We start from the raw sequence: 19601 nt of genomic DNA on the forward strand, positions 1-19601 counted from the left end.
AAGGAAAGTGAACTGGAGATGCCAAAAAACCAGGACTCAGAGAACCTGGGTTCTAGTTTTGGCTTATCTTTAAAGTTAGATGAAAGAACACAGTAATTCCCAAGGATGCATCCCACAATGACAGGTTATGATTCCACCTACTTCATTCCTTTCCCTCAAAGTACCAGGATCCTCATCTGTCAAATGAGGAGAGTACACTTCCTCCTTCTGGGAGACACAATCCACCCCCTGAAGATCAGTCTCTGCCCCTTCAGTAAACAAGGTTGCAGATCCTTCATCAGGAAGGTGGAAGAAAGCAGGACTGGGGGCTAGAGAGGGTGGAGGAAGAGGAGGAAAAGTGGCAGAGTTTGGAAATGGAAGCTGGGTGGCCGACCTCACTGCCCTGTGCCAACCTCACCTGGCCACGATGACCTGCACCAAGCAAACCACAACTAAAGGCTCAATATTGCTATTTCTCCCGCTGTACAGAGCCAGGCATGCATCAGATGCCCAATAAATGCCCATTGGTAGATTAGCCCCAGGAATTCATTTGACCTGGACAAAGTAGAGTGTTAGCTGAGCTGATAATTCCTCTTTCTATAAACATTCACAGGGTCAGGTCCATGCCAGGAGCAGCTTGGCATTCCAAGATGTGTAATAGGTTCCTGCTCAGAGAGGTGCATGGTGGTGGGTGGGGGAGCAGCTCCTACCAACAAAGGCTCTGATGGGAACAGCACAAGGAGCCCTAGGAAGCCCGGGGTCTCCTGACCCAGCCTGGGAGTCAAGAAGGGGTTGTGGAAACTTAAAGAATGAGTAGAGTGAACCAGATGAAAGAGGTGCCAGGACATGGTGTTCCAGGCAGGGGAAGTCTTACACAGAGATTAGGAGATGAGACAGAAAACAACCTGTTTCTTAAGAGAGCTCTTCAGTTCCAGGTGGCGTAGCTTCATGACTAAAGGCACAGATACTGAAACTGGACTAAATCTGTGGCCTTAAACTCCCTGTTTCTCAGTTTCCTCATCAATTAAGAAGAAGAATAGTATTATAAGGATCTGAGTTAGTTAATGTGAGCAAAGTATCCAGCACATAGGAAGTGTGTTGTTTACTCAGTTGCTCTTATTTGGTTTGGCTGAAGCTGTGGGGTGGGAGGATGTTGAGAGAAGCAGGAGAAGTAAATGGGGGCTTGTTGGTCCTGCTGGAGAGTATGAACAGCTCAGGAGAGCCATTGCCAAGGTCAGGGTCAGATCTGGCCTTTGGAGATAGTTTCCCCTGGCTGCAGCCTGGAATGCGGTTTGGAGGGAAGTAATAATAATAATGGATGGATGTCCTGAAGGTGGAAAAGGCGGTAGTAGGGGCACCAACCTAGCAGAGAGCCAGCAAAGATAAAGAGGCTTGCAGTCAGGAACCAGGGTCTGGTGTGGTGGTGACCTGCAGGGGCTCTGCACTGACCAAGACCCAGAGAGTCACAAGGATGCCACTGATGGAAGGTAAGCATAGCGGATAGATGATGACACTGGTGAGAAGCCTACTTGTCCACCACCCCCAGGAGCAGCAGAAGTCTTGGCTTAAACCACACAACCTTGGGGAAAGGTGACACCTAGATTACAGAGGTTAAGTTTCTGGCCCCTGGCAGAATGGGCCTCGAAATGGAAACTGAGTTCAGTTTTAGAAACGTAAGGAAAGTTGTAGTTTCAGTACCTCTGAGTGTGGGGGACTGAGGCTGGCATCTGCTGTGCGAATCTATCTTCCGTCTATCTTCCAGGAGGGCAAGGACACAGCTCTAGCTCTTGGCCAGGATTTTGTCAGCGCCCAGCTCAGCACTGGGGCAAGGCAAATGCTCAGTAGATACATGTGAAATGAATGAATAAAGATGGACCAGGGGATTTCCTGGCCATCCAACAGCTAGGAATCCATGCTTTCACTGCTGAGGGCATGAGCTGAATCCCTGGTCAGGGAACTAAGATCCCACAAGCCGTGCGGTACAGTTGCAAAGAGAGATGGTCCGGTGACAGGTACTATGTTCAGTAGCTGGATTAATTCCATGTTTCAGACAGAGAAACCAAGTCAGGGTGGTGACATCATTTGCTGAGAGTCTCCCAGGGGCCTGACTGGGATTCAGGTCCAGTTCTACTTGTTTCAAAGTGGTAAAAAAATCCCCATCTTTTCCATGAAACTAAGATGGGACGAGCCAGGAGTCTATTTGCATGGGATTTGCAAATTATTTGGATATATGCCTGCATGATTTTTCTCTAGAGAGTTCTGTGTAAAGTATTGCTGCTCTTCTCTGCTAAGAGGAAGGATACACAGTGGGACAAGCCCAGGCTTGAAGCAGGACATTTGGGGTCAGGTTGGGGGGGTGTCTCTGCTGGGCTGAGTGTGGGTCATGTGACAAGAGTCCTCTAGGCTCTACCCTGACTGCCCTTAGCTGAGCCCAAGGACCCAGATTATGGAATCCCAGGAAGGCTGGCCCCGGAGAGCCTGACGTTCACAGAGTCTAAGTTCTAACCCTCCCTTCTCCAACTCCGCCCGTCTCACCGGTGAAAAGACAAGCTTGGGAAAGCAAAAGACCCCATGACAACCCCTTCCTGGATCTAGTTTCCTGCATATATGAGGCTGTATGGGAGAGAGCGAGGAGGAGGAGATAAAGAGGAGCTGCGGGATAGAGGAGGGAGGAAAATAGTGAGAGAGAGGAGGGAGGAAGGGGCAAAGGTCACCACTTCACTGTGGGCAGTCTTAGCTTGTGCTTGGTCCTGGTGTCCTGGTGGTTGTGTGTGTGTGTGTGTGTGAGTGTGTGTCTTGGTGTCCTGGTGGTTGTGTGTGTGTGTGTGTGTGAGTGTGTGTCCTGGTGTCCTGGTGGTTGTGTGTGTGTGTGTGTGTGTGAGTGTGTGTCCTGGTGTCCTGGTGGTTGTGTGTGTGTGTGTGTGAGTGTGTGTCTTGGTGTCCTAGTGGTTGTGTGTGTGTGTGTGTGTGAGTGTGTGTCTTGGTGTCCTGGTGGTTGTGTGTGTGTGTGTGTGAGTGTGTGTCTTGGTGTCCGGGTGGTTGTGTGTGTGTGTGTGTGTGAGTGTGTGTCCTGGTGTCCTGGTGGTTGTGTGTGTGTGTGTGTGTGTGAGTGTGTGTCCTGGTGTCCTGGTGGTTGTGTGTGTGTGTGTGTGTGAGTGTGTGTCTTGGTGTCCTGGTGGTTGTGTGTGTGTGTGTGAGTGTGTGTCCTGGTGTCCTGGTGTGTGTGTGTGTGTGTGTGTGAGTGTGTGTCCTGGTGTCCTGGTGGTTGTGTGTGTGTGTGTGTGTGTGAGTGTATGTCTTGGTGTCCTGGTGGTTGTGTGTGTGTGTGTGTGTGTGTGTGTGTCTTGGTGTCCTGGTGGTTGTGTGCGTGTGTGTGTGTGAGTGTGTGTCTTGGTGTCCTGGTGGCTGTGTGTGTGTGTGTGTGTGTGAGTGTGTGTCCTGGTGTCCTGGTGTGTGTGTGTGTGTGTGTGTGTGAGTGTGTGTCCTGGTGTCCTGGTGGTTGTGTGTGTGTGTGTGTGTGTGAGTGTGTGTCCTGGTGTCCTGGTGGTTGTGTGTGTGTGTGTGTGTGAGTGTGTGTCCTGGTGTCCTGGTGTCCTGGTGGTTGTATGTGCGTGTGTGTGTGTGAGTGTGTGTCTTGGTGTCCTGGTGGCTGTGTGTGTGTGTGTGTGTGTGAGTGTGTGTCCTGGTGTCCTGGTGGTTGTGTGTGTGTGTGTGTGTGTGAGTGTGTGTCCTGGTGTCCTGGTGGTTGTGTGTGTGTGTGTGTGTGTGAGTGTGTGTCCTGGTGTCCTGGTGGTTGTGTGTGTGTGTGTGTGTGTGTGAGTGTGTGTCCTGGTGTCCTGGTGTCCTGGTGGTTGTATGTGTGTGTGTGTGTGTGCGTGTGTGTCCTGGTGTCCTGGTGGTTGTGTGTGTGTGTGTGTGTGAGTGTGTGTCTTGGTGTCCTGGTGGTTGTGAGTGTGTGTGTGGACACACATGTGTGTTCTCCCCGTCCTTTGCCTGCCCCCACAGGACATCCCTGAGGAGTGAGCTTCCAAGGGAGGGCCTGGTGGGCCCCTTGGCAGCTGGGGCGGGGCTCCATAAATCCTCACAGCAGGCCCTGGAGGGCCAGGTTGGTGCCACTTCATAGGCAGAGAAACAGGCTGAGAGTTAAGGACTTGATGGGGGTCCCAGTGAGGAGATGAGAGCGATAGGACTCTGACTCAGGTGTCCTGGTGGCCGTGCTCAAGTCTGAAACTTCAGCTATGCCCACTGCCCAGCCACCTCCAGAGGGGCGTGTACCTCTCCATGGCAGCCTTTCACACAAGTGGGCTTAAGGATTCATTTACAAAGGGCCTGGAGTGCACAAGTGCTCTGCAGATGGGACTTTGCAGTGAGCCATGTCTCACCAACTCCAGGAAGCTTCAGGGCAGGAACACTCCCTGGACCTGAGATCAAGTCCTGGCCAAACTTCTGACTTGCAGCCGGGCCTCCCAGCAGGAAATGCAAGGGGTGAGCTAATGGCTCTTTTGGGGAAGGAGCCAAGGAAGGAAGGCAGCACACCTGGTACAGGAGTCATGCACCTGGGCTTGGGTTCTCAGTGAGGATCAGAGGAAGCACTCTGGGCACCTGGAAGATGCCCCATTAATGCTGCCTCCCTCACTATAAAGAGTACTTACTCAGCGCTGACTGCACCCCAAGCATCATCTTACATGTTTTATGGACACTAGCTCATTTCATCTCCACAACAACCCTCTGAGGCAGAATTCCTATTATTATTTCCCTTTTGAGAAAAAGGGACTGAGACACGGAGAGGTTGTGGAACATCCCCAAGGTCACTCTGTACCGAGTGGCAGGGCTGAGCTTTAGTTCCAGGCAGCGAGGCTCCAGAGACCCAGCTCACACACACGCTCATACAGGACCATGCGGGAGTGGCCTTGACCTCTCACATTGGAGCTTCAGAGGGAGGACAGTTCAGCTGCCCAGAGGCCAAGAGTGGGGGTTTGCAGAAGCAGCCCCCCCACCCCCAAGCAGAGCCTTGAGAAAGTCACAGCCCTGCCCCCTAAACGCCACCCACGCCGAGCTCTGCCACAACAGGACTTCACTGTGCTCCCAGCAGCAGGTGCAGCAGCAGCTCGGCTGCGGAACCGAGGTCCCAGCCAGATGGGGATGACCAGGCCTCGCATGTCTGTCCTCTGCTCAAGGTCACTGAGCCAGTTAATGGGGAAAAAGAGTTAACAGAACCAAAGGTTCTCATCCTCCCAGGCCTTAGATTCTATTGCCCTCCCCAGAACAAGGGAGGCTGGGGAGGGGTCCAGCTGAGACCTGGGTCTGGGGAAGAGAGCCTGAGCTGAGCCCCGTGCAGCTGTAGTCTGGGGTGTCCCCAGGGGGCTGGGAGACCCTCAGGGAAGACCCTGCCTCCGTTCCTCACTGGCGAAGTGGGGGAATGTTGCTTGTGTTCAGCTGTCTCAGAAGGATGGATTGTGTGTCTCAAGGGACAGTTACAGAGATGGGGACAGAGGAAGAGCAGGACCTGGGAGACAGGCCCCAGGGCCACATCCGCCATGAATTAGCTGTGTGGTCCTGGGTGAGCCACCTCACCCCCTGAGCCTGTGTTGTCTCACCTGCACACGCACATTGGATGCTGTGGGGCAGCCTGAGCACTGAGTTCTTCCAGGTAAGAAGCTTGGCCTTCTAGTGCTTCCCACCCCTGAGAGGGTAAAGGCTTGGGAGACCCAACTTCAAAGCTCTTCCTGCACTTTGCTGACTGTGTGAACTGGAGGTTCCTCTTTCTGAACTCAGATTTAGTATTCTAAGCCAAGACAGAGTTTGCTCCTCAAACAGTCCCACAAGGGACAATGCCCATTTCACAAATGCAGAAAATGGCACTCTAAGATCCAGCCCTGGGCCTCAAAAAGCTCAGGTTTAAAGGGAGAACAAAAAAAATGCAAAACAAACATGCAACAAATCAGGGTGAAAAAGATGACCATTGAGTAACCCACAATGCAGACTCAAGGCAGGGGGCTGAAGAGAGTGGGCCAGGGGTCCCAGTTCAGTTCGGTTGCTCTGTCATGTCCGACTCTTTGTGACCCCATGGGCTGCAGCACGCCAGGATTCCCTGTCCTTCACCATCTCCCAGAGCTTCTTCAAACTCATGTCCATTGAGTCGGTGATGCCATCTAACCATCTCATCCTCTGTCATCCCCTTCTCCTCCTGCCTCCAATCTTTCCAGCATCAGGGTCTTTTCTAGTGAGTCGGTTCTTTGCATCAGGTGGCCAAAGTATTGGAGCTTCAGCTTCAGTATCAGTCTTTCCAATAAATATTCAGGACTGATTTCCTGTAGGATGGACTGGTTGGATCTCTTTGCTGTCCAAGGGACACTCTAAAGTCTTCTCCAGCACCACAGTTCAAAAGCATTAGTTCTTTGGAAATCAGCTTTCTTTATGCTCCAACTCTCACACCCATACACGACTACTGGAAAAACCACAGCTTTGACTAGATGGACCTTTGTTGGCAAAGTAATATCTCTGCTTTTCAATATGCTGTCTAGGTTGGTCATAGTTTTCTTCCAAGGAGCAAGCGTCTTTTAATTTCATGGCTGCAGTCACCATCTGCAGTGATTTTGGAGTCCAAGAAAATAAAATCTGTCACTGTTTCTACTTTTCCCCTATCTATTTACATGAAGTGATGGGACCGGATGCCACGATCTTCGGTTTTTGAATGTTGAGCTTTAAGGCAGCTTTTTCACTCTCCGCTTTCACTTTCATCAGAAGGTTCTTTAGTTCTTCTTTGCTTTTTGGCATAAAGGCGGTGTCATCTGCATATCTGAGGTTATTCATATTTCTCCCAGCAATATGGATTCCAGCTTGTGCTTCATCCAGCCTGGCATTTTGCATGATGTACTCTGCATAGAAGTTAAATAATCAGGGTGACAATATACAGCCTTGACATACTCCTTTCCCGATTTGGAACCGGTGTGTTATTCCATGTCCAGTTCTAACTATTGCTTCTTGACCTGCATACAGATTTCTTAGGAGGCAGATAAGGTGGGCTGGTATTCCCATCTCTTGAAGAATTTTCAAGTTTGTTATTATCCACACAAAGGCTTTCGTGTAGTGAATAAAGCAGAAGTAGGTGTTTTTCAGGAACTCTCTTGCTTTTTCTATAATCCAGTGGATGCTGTCAATTTGATCTCAGGTGTCTCTGCCTTTTCTAAATCCAGTTTGAACATCTGGAAATTCTTGGTTCATGTACTGTTGAAGCCTGACTTGGAGGATTTTGAGCAGCTAGCGTGTGAGATGAGTGCAATTGTGCAGCAGTTTGAACATCCTTTGGCCCAGAGCAGGTACTTGAAATGAACCTTGGGAGAGGAGCGGGTGTTTGCCAGGTGGCAAGGAGTAGGCACAAGACCTCCTAGGCAGAGAAGCAGCAGATGCAGAAGCCCAGCGGTGGGAAGAAGAGCGTTCTTCCAGGGATTAGGTTGTGTGTGGAACTGGCATATAGTGAGTGGCAAGAGCCAGGTCATGGAGAATTGTCAATGTCATGCTGAGGAGTTTGGAGGTGACCTTGAAAAGGTGGTGGAAGGCATTCAAAATCTCTGCCAAAGACTAAAGAGCTGGTTGAAAACCTGCAGTACAGCACTGAGTCCATTGATACACTCAGCACCACTCAGACTCCTTTTGGGTGAAGGCAGGGTCAATGGAGAGAGCACTTGAGAACTATAGACTTCTGTGCTTCAGGCCTCATCTGTAAAAGGGATGGTGACCCTGCCCTCTGTCTGCTGCCCACAGACGGAGCAGGTATGGGAGTTTGGGCTGCCAGGGATAAAGTATCAATATTAAGGCTATTGTCTTTTCACAAACAAGGACAAAATTGTTGCATCTGATCAGCTGGGGGAATAGGGCTGCTGCCAAGATTAGTAACTGACAGATGGCTGCCAGTAAAGGAGGTGGTACAATCCGGATGGCACTGGGAGAGGTTATTGCAAGGACGGGGGAAGAAGGAAGCTGGAAGTGAGATGCCAAGCAAGCAGCTAAGGTGGCTGACTGGGGGATCCAGAACCACTAACCAAGCCTCTGAGCTTCTTGTCTTTGGGTGATCACTCCCTCCCTCTGAAGCTCAGGCTCCTTGTCTGAAACAAAGAGGGAGGCAGTGGTGCCTGACCAGGCCCTGTAAGAACCTGAACTGGGAAAAGAAGACCCTATGTGTTTGTAGAGTGCCTTATAGTTTACAAAGCAGATTACCTGCCTCCTCTTCTCAGGTCCCCATGAGGAAGGGGTGACATCTGCTGAGGGTCTGCTGCATGCCAGGCATAGGACTGGGTGTTTGTTTACATTAATCTCATGCCAGCTTCATAACAGCCATTGCTGTATTGGTATTGGTATATTGGGCTGCCCAAAATGTTCATTCGGCTTTTTCCATGAGATGTAATGAAAAACCCAAATGAACTTTTGGGCCAATCCATTATTATTATTTACAATAGAGGAAACTGGACTGCTAGGAAGTGGCAGAGCCAGTATTTGATCCCAAGACTGTCTGATGGCAAGTAGCCATTATTTCCAGAGCACCATGCTGCCTCACCTCTATTGGTTTTATCATATCCTTTTGACCTCATGGTCATTTTGAGACAAAAATGAGATAAATTACTTAACTTCTCCAAAATTCTGTTTTTTCATATGTAAAAGTACAGCTAATATTAGTTTCTCTGACATAGAAAACTTAATATAATCAAATAAATCCAAAATATTAGGTTAAATCAACGAAATAACATAAAATATGTAAAGTGCTTAGAATAGCACTTGGCCAAGCTTCCCTGTCCTTCATCATCTCCCCGAGTTTGCTCAAATTCATGCCCATTGAGTTGGTGATACCATCCAACCATCTTATCCTCTGTTGCTGCTTTCTCCTGCCCTCAATCTTTCCCAGCATCAGGGTCTTTTCCAATGACTTTTCGTATCAGGTGGCCAAAATATTGGAGCTTCAGCTTCAGCTTCAGCCCTTCCAATGAATATTCAGGGTTTGTTTCCTTTAGGATTGATGGGTTTGATCTCCTTGCAGTCCAAGGGACTTTCTAAAGTCTTCTCCAACACCACAGTTCCAAAGCATCAATTCTTTGGCACTCAGCTTTCTTTATGGTCCAACTCTCACATCCATACATTACTACTGGAAAAAACATACCTTTGACTATATGGACCTTTGTTGGCAAACTGATGTCTCTGCTTTTTAATATGTTATCTAGGTTTCTCATAGCTTTTCTTCCAAGGAACAAGTGTATTTTAATTTTGTGACTGCAGTCACCATCTGCAGTGATTTTGGAGTCCAAGAAAATAAAATCTGTCACTGTTTCCATTTTTTCCTTATCTATTTGCCGTGAAATGATGTGACCTGATGCCATGATTTTAGTTTTTTGAATGTTGAGTTTTAAACTGGCTTCTTCACTCTCCTCTTTCACCCTCATCAACAGGCTCTTTAGTTCCTCTTCACTTGTTGCCATTAGAGTGGTATCATCTACATATCTGAGGTTGTTTATGTTTATATTGCTACTAATTGATACACACACACACACACACACACACACACACACACACACACACACACATATATATATATATATATATATACACATGCATGTATATATACTGCTGGCTAAACATATATTTTATATGTTAACAGTAGCCATGTATGGATGTGAGAGTTGGACTGTGAAGAAAGCTGAGCACTGAAGAATTGATGCTTTTGAACTGTGGTGTTGGAGAAGACTGTTGAGAGTCCCTTGGACTGCAAGGAGATCCAACCAGTCCATCCTAAAGGAGATCAGTCCTGGGTGTTCATTGGAAGGAATGATGCTGAAGCTGAAACTCCAGTACTTTAGCCACCTCATGCAAAGAGTTGACTCATTGGAAAAGACTCTGACGCTAGGAGGGATTGGGGGCAGGAGGAGAAGGGGATGACCAAGGATGAGATGGCTGGATGGTATCACCGACTCAATGGACATGAGTTTGAGTGAACTCCGGGAGTTGGTGATGGACAGGGAGGCCTGGCGTGCTGCAGTTCATGGGGTCTCAAAGAGTCGGACATGACCGAGCGACTGAACTGAAATGAACTGAACTGAACTGACTAATAAATAAAAGTTCAATCTTAAAAAGATATATTTGAGAAGAGAAATTACCTCTGGTTGTCTGATATGAAGCATGCATTCCTGTTCATGATAAGTATTTCAAAAGTCATTAAGTGACTGATTGAATGAACAAGTAAATAGGTAATTTTCAATTCTTACTTTCCCAGTCTACCACACTTTTGTCAATATACACATTGACCTGGGACCAGATTTTGTTTTCTTTTTTCTTTCTGGTGGTGATAGCGGATGGGAGGAGGCCAGATTTTTAATTTTTGTAAACTCCTGGAGACTAGTGAAACCGAGCTAGGCACTGCGACCACTCTGTAACTCATCCTCAGTGTGGCAACCACAGGAGAACTACACTGAGTCCTTCCTATTCGTCTGCACACCTGTCTTTTCCTTCACCCCTTCTTCCACGCATACATGTAGTCCATAAACATTTAGTGAAACAACTACTAATGGGGACCAGGCGTAGCCTCTTGAGAAGTGAAGTCAGTTTTCATCCAGGATAAGGACGCTGCATGTGGCCACATGGTCCCAGAGGCCATCGGTGCCCCCGTTGGAGGCGGGGGGAGGCACAGTGTGCTCATGAGATCTTGCAACTCACCTTGACAGACAAATGAAGAGGGTGTTTCCCCTGGGTGGACTCGTCCTGTGATGAATACCACCTTCTGCTCTGCCCCCTCCCGAAGGTTGTCTGGAAGATAAAGAGGAAGAAGGTTGCTAAGGAGGAGGGGAAATTTCAGAGAGGAGTTGTTATGTGGGGCAAAGACGGAGGAAAACGGTTCTCTCCATTTCTGTCTTAAATCATTGGGTTTAATGATTCACGTTTGCTCAACCTCTAAGGCCTAGCCATTGCTGATGAATTATTGTATTACGTCCCTTGAACCCAATATTAAAAACCACATTCCTGTTCTTTTGTGCAGTTGACCATATTAGTAGTACAATCATCTAAATAAGTCCTATGAGCAAAATCAAATCCCAGATGCACTGACTGTGAAACTAGGCAAGTTATGTATCCTGAGATTCAGTGTGCTACTCTATAAATGTGGATAATAAGATTTTCTTCATAGGGTTGTCATAATTAAATAGGTTTACATATTGCTGAGTACACAGTAAAAATTCAGTAAATGATGGAGTAAAGAAGGTAGCTATTTACATTAGTAATAACAGCTGCCATTTAATTAGCAACTGGTATTAGGCAGGTTGTATACATTATTTATTATCCTTACAGAAACATGGCAATCAATACTCCTTTTATTAGGGCAGAAACTGAGGCTCAGACAGCTTATACAATTTGTTCAGGTTCTATCTACACAGCTACATAGAGTAGATCTGAGATTAGAATCCAGTTCTATTTGGCCTTGATGAAATAAAAGGGCCCAGATTTCTCTTTCATCTTAAACAACTAGAAGTTTGTACAAGATACACAAGACAACTGTTTTCGGACATTGAACAAGAGTCAGTGCAAGACTCATTCCCGAGAAGAGGGAAACCGGTGAGGTGCACCTATGGCTGTCCCAGCTGTTTGCCTGGAGGCCCACCCCAGGCCAAAGGGCAGAGAGGCGTGTCCTGACAGAGCAGAGACATCTCACTCAGACGGAAGTCAGGGAGTCTGAAACAGGTAGTAGTTGCGGGGAAACTGTACATTTCAGAGGAAAGGGAGCACTGTAGAGAAAAATTCCAAAATCCATGAAGAGCTCCTCAGGAGTCTTTGCTGGGTCCCAAGATGTACATAAATGAGGTGAATCTCCATGGCAACCTTGCCATGAAAAAATGATCAGGGAGTGGTGAACTGCACATTCTCAGGGTTCATAGAAGGGTGGGAGCCATCTGAAATCCCACCTTCAAAGTAAAAGTCTGCGTTAACCATTCAGGACATTCAGAATCCAGAAGGGGCCACAACTTTGCGGTGTGGCTAAACCACTCTAGACTCACTCTAACAAAATTTTAACGTAAATCTCAAAAGGATTGAACTGAACAAAATGATTTGACCATCTGCTCTTTAAAGGAAGACAACTAAATCTAGATAGTCAACAATGCATAATTCACAATATTCAGCATCCAATAAAAATTATTAGACATATAAAGAAGTATTTAGAAAATTATGGGCCAAAATCAGAGTCCAAGCTCTTGCTGACTCTACAGAAGTTTCAACTGTGTAATAACATTTAGCTATTGCACATGTGTGCTCAGCTGCTTCAGTCGTGTCTGACTCTTTGCAACCCTTATGGACTGTAGCCCACCAGGCTCTTTTGTCCATGGGATTCTCTAAGCAAGAATACTGGAGTGGGGTGCCATGCCTTCCTCCAGGGGATCTTCCTGACCCAGGTCTCTTACATCTCCTGCATCAGCAGAAGGGTTCTTTACCACTAGCGCCACCTGGTAAACACAATGATATTATTAGACAAGAGCAGTAGCCAAGAGTGACATTCCCAGAAAGGAGGGTCAGGAAGAGGGTACTTGGACACAGGCAGAAGAATGGCTGATTGACACAGAACAATGAACCAAAGGAAACAGAAATGAGCACTGAATGGAGTTGGATTACAACATCCCATCTAGGTTAGAGGATACTCTGGAGGGAGAGGGGAGGTAGAGATCACCAACAGGCTTTCTTCTTCTGCAATGCTAGGGGCAGGTTATTTTGAATGTGGTTCATGATCCCAACAGTTGATGTACCAAGTCAGAGACTAAAAGTTAAAAAAAAAAAAACAACAACAACAAAAAAAAAAACAAGACTAACCCTATTAAGCCTAGATCTGAAGGCTTAGGACTTGCTTGGTCTATTGGATGACCACAATTGAGGTCTCTGCTTCCCTAATGCTGCTGCTAACTGCTGCTAAGTCTCTTCAGTCGTGTCTGACTCTGTGCAACCCCATAGAGGGCAGCCCATCCCTGGATTCTCCAGGCAAGAATACTGGAGTGGGTTGCCATTTCCTTCTCCGGTGCATGAAAGTGAAAAGTGAAAGTGAAGTCCCTCAGTCACATCTGACTCCTAGCAACCCCATGGACTGCAGCCTACCAGGCTCCTCCATCCATGGGATTTTCCAAGCAAGAGTGCTGGAGTGGGGTGCCATTGCCTTCTCCGACAATTGCCTTCTGCTTCCCTAATACTAGGTCCCAAAATACAACAAGACATATGATGAAGCCAAAATACATTCTTGAGAACTCACTCTGTGCTTGGCTCTATGCTAAGCATTTTTATGAGCAAAGGGAGAGAGAGACAGTTCACCTGCCTTTAAGAAGTTTATGGTTTAAAAAAGGAGTTCAATACATGAGCACTTCTTAGACTGCATATAAGCTCCTCAAGGGAGAAACTGTGACTTTCATGGTATATATTTAATGTCTTTCCCAGGACCCTGTGTAAAGTAGGTGCTCAGGAAATGGCTATTGAATTAATAAATATAATGTACTCATACAGATCATGGTTTATAAAGAAATTTAGACACATCATCTTACTTAATCTTCATAATGCCTCTGTGAGGAGGACAGTATCAACCACATTTTACAAGTGAGGAGACTGAGGCTCACAGAAGGAGGGGACACGTCCAAGGTCACGTAGGAGCAGTGGCAGAGTCCCAGGCTAGTGCCCTTTCGCTACCCCATCTGTCTCCTCCTGAATCCGCTAACAGCAGTATTAGCTTCTACATCTACTGTGTTTCCATCTACAGTGCACACAAGAGAGTTTGCTTTCATTCCTTATTGCTGGTGGGAGTTGAGCTATGTCTTAGTATTTATGTCGCTTTTTCGCTTAAAATACAAAAGACAAAAACACCACCAAGCCCTTTTCAAAAACACTGCCTCACACGGATCCCGTCTTTCCCAGCAGCACAGAAATGATAGATGGCATTACCGAGGCCGCAGTGAAGGCTACCTTTATGGATGTCTCCCCTGACCTGGTATCAACTCAATTGCATTCAGCATTTCTGCTGACCACAGGGAAATGCAAAATGGGCATTCTATTTGCACACTAATTTTACTGAGCCCCTGTGTCTTCATAAAATGATAACGTGGGGCTAATAAAAATCAAGCATCCCGGGTGCTAATATAAGCAAATGTTGATGTAGGCAGGTAACAAATTGCTTTGTCATTTAGGAGGCCGTAAAAGAGCATTATAATCATCTTTAGGCAAAATGGATGGGTCGCCTTTGCTTAGCTTTTAGCTTTCATTTGCAAAATCAATTTAAGGTAATGTAGCAGTTCTGAGGTGGTATGACATGGGTCTACCCACCCCCCAGCCCCCTTCCTGTCACCAAATCCCTAGACTTGTGCAAAGCCAATTAAATATATTCTTGGTGGAGGCAGCAGGAATGATGAAGGAAGTATGCTTGAACAAAGCCAAGGTTGTGAAGAAGCTGAGCAGTGAGCCCAGGAACAGCACACAAGGGAGGATTGAGTTGGAGGCTTCAGAGGGGGGCACACTCCAGGGTGCAGGGCACTCTCAAGTGGAACCGGGACAGCTGTACTGGGCTCCCCAGTTAGCAGACGGTGTTCACAGTCCAATGTATTTTGTGTAGAATCCCAGCACACACACAAACACATGCACAGGCGAAGACCCCTTTGACAGAGGAGTTGTATCTCTCTATCAGCCACCAGTTCCTTATTCAGAAAATGTTTACTGAGCACCTGTTATGTGGCCAGGCACTAGCTATTATTATCTTCATTTTACAGAAAACCAAGGCCAAGAGACAATAAGTGACTTGCCCACAGCTAATGGCCAGCAGAGCCAGAGTTCCCAGCCAGGCAGTCTGATCCCACTTGTCTTCGTACCCCCTCTGCCTCTTGTGAAGGAGGATAATAACATTATCCAGTACAGCTGCAGTTAAGTAGTGTATGTTCAGTGCTTACTCGGTGCCAGGCACTCTACATGCATGATGTTTTTTTAATTTCCATGGCTACCCAATGACACATCTACTATTCTTACCCCTATTTTTATAGGAAATTGAGATCTAGCAGGATTAGGGGACTTGTCAAAAACCTGCCTAAGCAACAAATGTGGGGGCCAGGATAAACCCAGGTCTTTATTAATCTCAAATTTATGCACTTAACCACTGTGTCATGCTACCTCTTAGAGATTAGAGTCCTAGTGGTGGTTTTAAAAAATACAGCCACAAATTATTTGCTAATTTCTTTTTGTCAAGGGGTGACCTCCTTTCCCTTCAGAGTGGGCTGATCTTAGAGAGTTGCTCTAACAAATAGACCACTATAGAGGTGATGGTGCCTGGCCTTTGAAACTAGGCTATGAAAAGTCAGTGGCTTCCATCCTGGATGTACTTTCTCTCCCTCTCATTACTTGCTCTGGTTGCCGTAACATGACACCCATACAGCCTGTGGAGAGGGCCTCCTGGAGAGGACCATCCTGCCCCAGGAGACTCCAGCCATGGCCAACAGCCTGCTGTCCAGACAAGAATACCGCAGTGGGTAGCCATTCCCTGCTCCAGGGGATCATCCTGACCCAGAGATCAATCCTGGGTTTCCTGCATTGCAGGCAAATTCTTAACAATCTGTGCCACTGTCCCTCATGAGAGACCCCGGGCCAGAATCAGCTGGTTGAGATGCTCTTGCATTCCTGACCCACAGAAACAAAGAGATGATAACTACTGTTTTAAAATGCTGAATTCTAGAGTACTGTGTTAGGCAGCAATAGATAACTAATTAATTCCCCTGGAGATAACTGCAATTTCCCTAGTTGACGGTACAACTTAAGAAACTTTGCATCTCTTCTATTGATGAGTGAGTGAGGACCAGAGCCACAACCTTGGTGTCCGGATGGAGGGAGAATCTCCATCCATCTCATCAGTTACCAAGGAGTGAACCTGTGATTGGTGGAGGTATCAACCAAGATGCCCAGAAGTCTCAGAGAGCACCAGCTGGGCCCTCTGAGGACAAAACTCTCCCGGAAGTTCACATTGTTGGTTTTGTTTGCTGTTTCTCCTGACATAACTCTGACAATAACTTGCAAGGGGCAGCAAGGTGTTCTGTGAAGGAAGAAGCAGGTGGGGACCTGGGAAGGGAATGCAGAATGTTACAACAGGAGATGGATTTTTTTAAATAGATAAGCCTTTTCATTTTCTTGAATTTAAGATCCCTGAAGGCATCATGAAGTCAAGAAAGTACTCTCCCATTGATTTCCAAACCACCCCAGTTGCCATCTTGTCTCTCATACTCTGGGACTAAAACAGGTCCACACTGCAAATCAGCTGGAGAAAAGGAAACCCTGGCAGCAACCACAGCACACTCTGGCCTAGAACAGCCTTGTCACCAACCTCCCTGGGCTGGCACCATCCTCACCAGCCCATCCTCCGCCCAGTCACCAAAGTGGTCTTTCCAAAACGCAAACAGGAGCACACCACTCCCTCTGCTTACATGTCGTGGGCAGCACTCTGCTGTCCTCTGGGCAAGCCCAGCCTCCTTTGTCTGGCATCCTCGCTCTCGGATAGTGGGCGGCTGCTTGCCTCTCCAGCCCCTTCCCCAGGCCCCAGCCTCAGCTGACTCTTGGCAGTTCCCTAAGCACGAATTTTCTCCCCACACCTCCACACCTGGGTGTGTGCTTGTCTCTGCCTAGAATGCCAGCACCCAGCTCGTCTGCACGCTTACTCCTACTCAGCCTTCCAGACTCTGCTCTGCTGTGTCTCCTCTGAGGAGGGAAAGATGAAACTTATACTCATCCAGGACTGGTCCTAGGTCATTCTGGTGTTATTATTGTGTTATATCTGATTCTATTAGCGCAACAATTCTGTAGTTTTCCCTACACAATATGTCATGTTGAAGGTAATGTAAGGGCTTCATTCTGTTGCCGATACTGAAAATAAACAGGGAACAGGAAGCTAAGAATTATATAAGAACATGCTCCAGGTGCAGGATTTCTTGTATATAATTTTATGGGAACATGCAGGTTTAGGAGACATCAATAGAGCTTTCCTGGAGGCACTGGAGAACCAGTGAATGCATCTGGGTAGAGACGAGACTTGTCGAAAGCAAAAACACCCAGGGCTGGCTCAGCCCAAGTGACTGAGGGTAAATCCAGCAGGAGGGAGAGAGCTGGACGGGGGAGACTGAGCGGGACATTGGTCCTCGTGTTTCTTCCATCCCCTGAGGGGGTCCGGTGGAAAGCCTGCTGGCTTTCTGGGCAGACAGACCAGGACTCAGCCCTGTAGATGACTAGACGTCAGGCCGTGAGTGAATTCCTTACACATTCTGAGCCTCAGTTCTCTGTAAAGTAAGAATAATATTCCCTAGCTCACAAGATAAACCTTAAGGGAGAGATGTTCTGCCCCTGCCCCAGGGCTCTGCCTGTAACAGCAGGTACCATTTACTGAGCCACAAGCCATGAGAATTGACATGGGCAGCAGGGAGCTCTGTGTGGAGCCTTGCGCTGTGCACTGTAGGCTGAATCTCCAGCTTCTACTCACAGATGCTGGGGCAGCCCTCCTCCCATGACAATCAAAACCAGCTTCAGACATCACTGAACATCCCGCATCTCTTCAAAGGCAAAATAACTGCCCCATTAGATATTCTATAAACCCCTATAAAATATTCTTTATTCACGCTGGCCTTGCCACTATATTCCCAAGCAAACCTTCAATTTCTTAGACTTTCTGTCTTTGCCCCAACTCCTCCAAAAGCCTTTCCCATCCTCCCAGATGACAACGCCCTCACCCTCCTCTGAATTCAGAGCTCGATCTGGCCCCCTCATCTGGTCATGAATCATTCACCGCCTGGCTCAGGCAGGCCTGAGAACCACAGCTCAGATCTGTTCTGCTCCTCTGAGTCTCCGAGCTGCCTTGAGAAAACAGCGGGGCTGGCAAAGTTTATTTTCAGTTCTCCCACTGACTCATCCTGCCTCCCTCTGGGTCACAGTCCCTTGGCGAGGCTCTGAACTCCCAGGACCTCACACTTTACATCTACCAGGTAGACTCATCCATGTCCAGGGTCAGGGACTGAATGTTCTCCCCGCAATGAGGTGGGAGAAGAAAATACAGATTTCCCTTGAAAAGAGTATCTCCTGACAGAGGAACACTCCTGATGAGAAATGAAGTGTTAATGCTGGGATTCCAGGCTTTTGGGAAAGGAACCTCTGCCTCCCTGGGACACCTCGGATGTCTACCACATTAAATCCACGTTTTGGCTTTAGAATGCAGCAAGGAGGCCTCTAACTTATTGGACGCTCCTAGAGACCAGCGGAACTGCAAAGCCTGATGGATCACTGAGTGGAACGGCCTCACTGTGAAGATGAAGGGAGAGGCCCAGAAAGGACAACCACTTGCCCCAGGTCACACAGCTGGAGAGGGGTGGAATGGAGCCAGACCTGGAACCCAGGGCACAAAGCTCCAACATCCATGCAGCCACCTCTCATATCGCTGGGCTGACACGGCAATTTTCCTCCAGGCTGGTGCTTAGAGAGGACCCGGGGATGCCTGCCAGGACGGTAAAGGAAGCTGAAAGGCGATGGGCCTGAGATGTGGATGGCAAGGACCGGTTGTCACCTTGACTGTCCTGGGGCAGCACCGCCCAGCGAGGCTGCCCTGCTGGGCCCCTATTAAGCCTGCACGACTGGGACTGTGGGCCTGGAGGCAGCCTTCTGGGAGTAGGAAGACTCTCTCTGCCACTACCTTTTTCTCTTTTTGGCTGCACCAACTCGGCATGTGGGATCTTAGTTCACTGACCAGGGATCGAACCTGTGTCCCCTGTAGTGGAAGTGCAGAGTCCTAACCACTGGACCGCCAGGGATGTCCTCATGACCTATTTTGACCCCAGCACTCTCCAAGCTCCTCATTAAAGTCAGAATCAGAGCCGCCCACCCTGAGTCCCTATGCAGATCAGGTGTCTTGGGAAACAGGCTGGGAGGCTGAGGGAGACCGTGCAGGAGGAGCTTCACCAGGGATTGCTCTCGGCGGCTCTTACGAGAGGTGAGTTAAACAGGATTGGGACAGTCTCAACAGTGACTTTAATCAATCCCAAGGGAAGCTCTGGGCCAGGAGGGCCCTGCAGAGCTGTTTTGGGAGGCAGTGGGGCTGGCCCTGGGTCCTGCGTGGACAAGCTGCTGGAGATGGGCTGCCAGCAGGCCTGGGGTGGAGCCTCAGGCAAGGCAGCTTCCTACAGCTGAGTGTAGTTTCCCAGGAGAGACTCAGCTGTGAGCTGTCAGGCACCAGCACTCCTGGGAACTGGGGAAACTGGTCCTGCAAGGGGATGGGGTGGTGCACACAGCATTGGAGACACCGGCCTTCACCTGAGGCAGCCGCGGCACACAAGGCACATCTGAGGCCAAAAGACAAGAAGGCTGAGGATGAAGGACTCTTTTTCTTAGTTGAATTCTATACATATTTTCTAACTGATCATATGACACACTTTAGGCTGGCCGCTAGGGACACAGAGAGAAATCAGACACTGTTCCTGTCGTCCAGGAGCTCAAAGACTAGTGAAGAAGAAAAATCAAGCCTGGCTTTGCAGTCATAAACCTGAACTGTGAAGTCAGACAGAAGAAAGGTTAAACGCAAATCCTGCCACACGTGACCTTGACCTTTGAGATGG

At 48.0% G+C, this 19601-nt stretch overlaps 1 protein-coding gene across 1 annotated transcript in view; it reads right to left on the reverse strand.

Moving 5' to 3' along the window:
* AGBL4 (AGBL carboxypeptidase 4) overlaps positions 1 to 19601 on the reverse strand; it is a 1455026-nt gene that overhangs the window by 135372 nt on the left and 1300053 nt on the right. Inside the window, exon 7 of the mRNA XM_069590969.1 lies at positions 10678 to 10767. Within this exon, the coding sequence (XP_069447070.1) occupies positions 10678 to 10767 (90 nt within the window). The remainder of the gene's footprint in view (positions 1 to 10677; positions 10768 to 19601) is intronic.

The sequence above is a fragment of the Ovis canadensis genome, chromosome 1 (genome assembly GCF_042477335.2).
Source record: "Ovis canadensis isolate MfBH-ARS-UI-01 breed Bighorn chromosome 1, ARS-UI_OviCan_v2, whole genome shotgun sequence".
Lineage (NCBI taxonomy): Eukaryota > Metazoa > Chordata > Mammalia > Artiodactyla > Bovidae > Ovis > Ovis canadensis.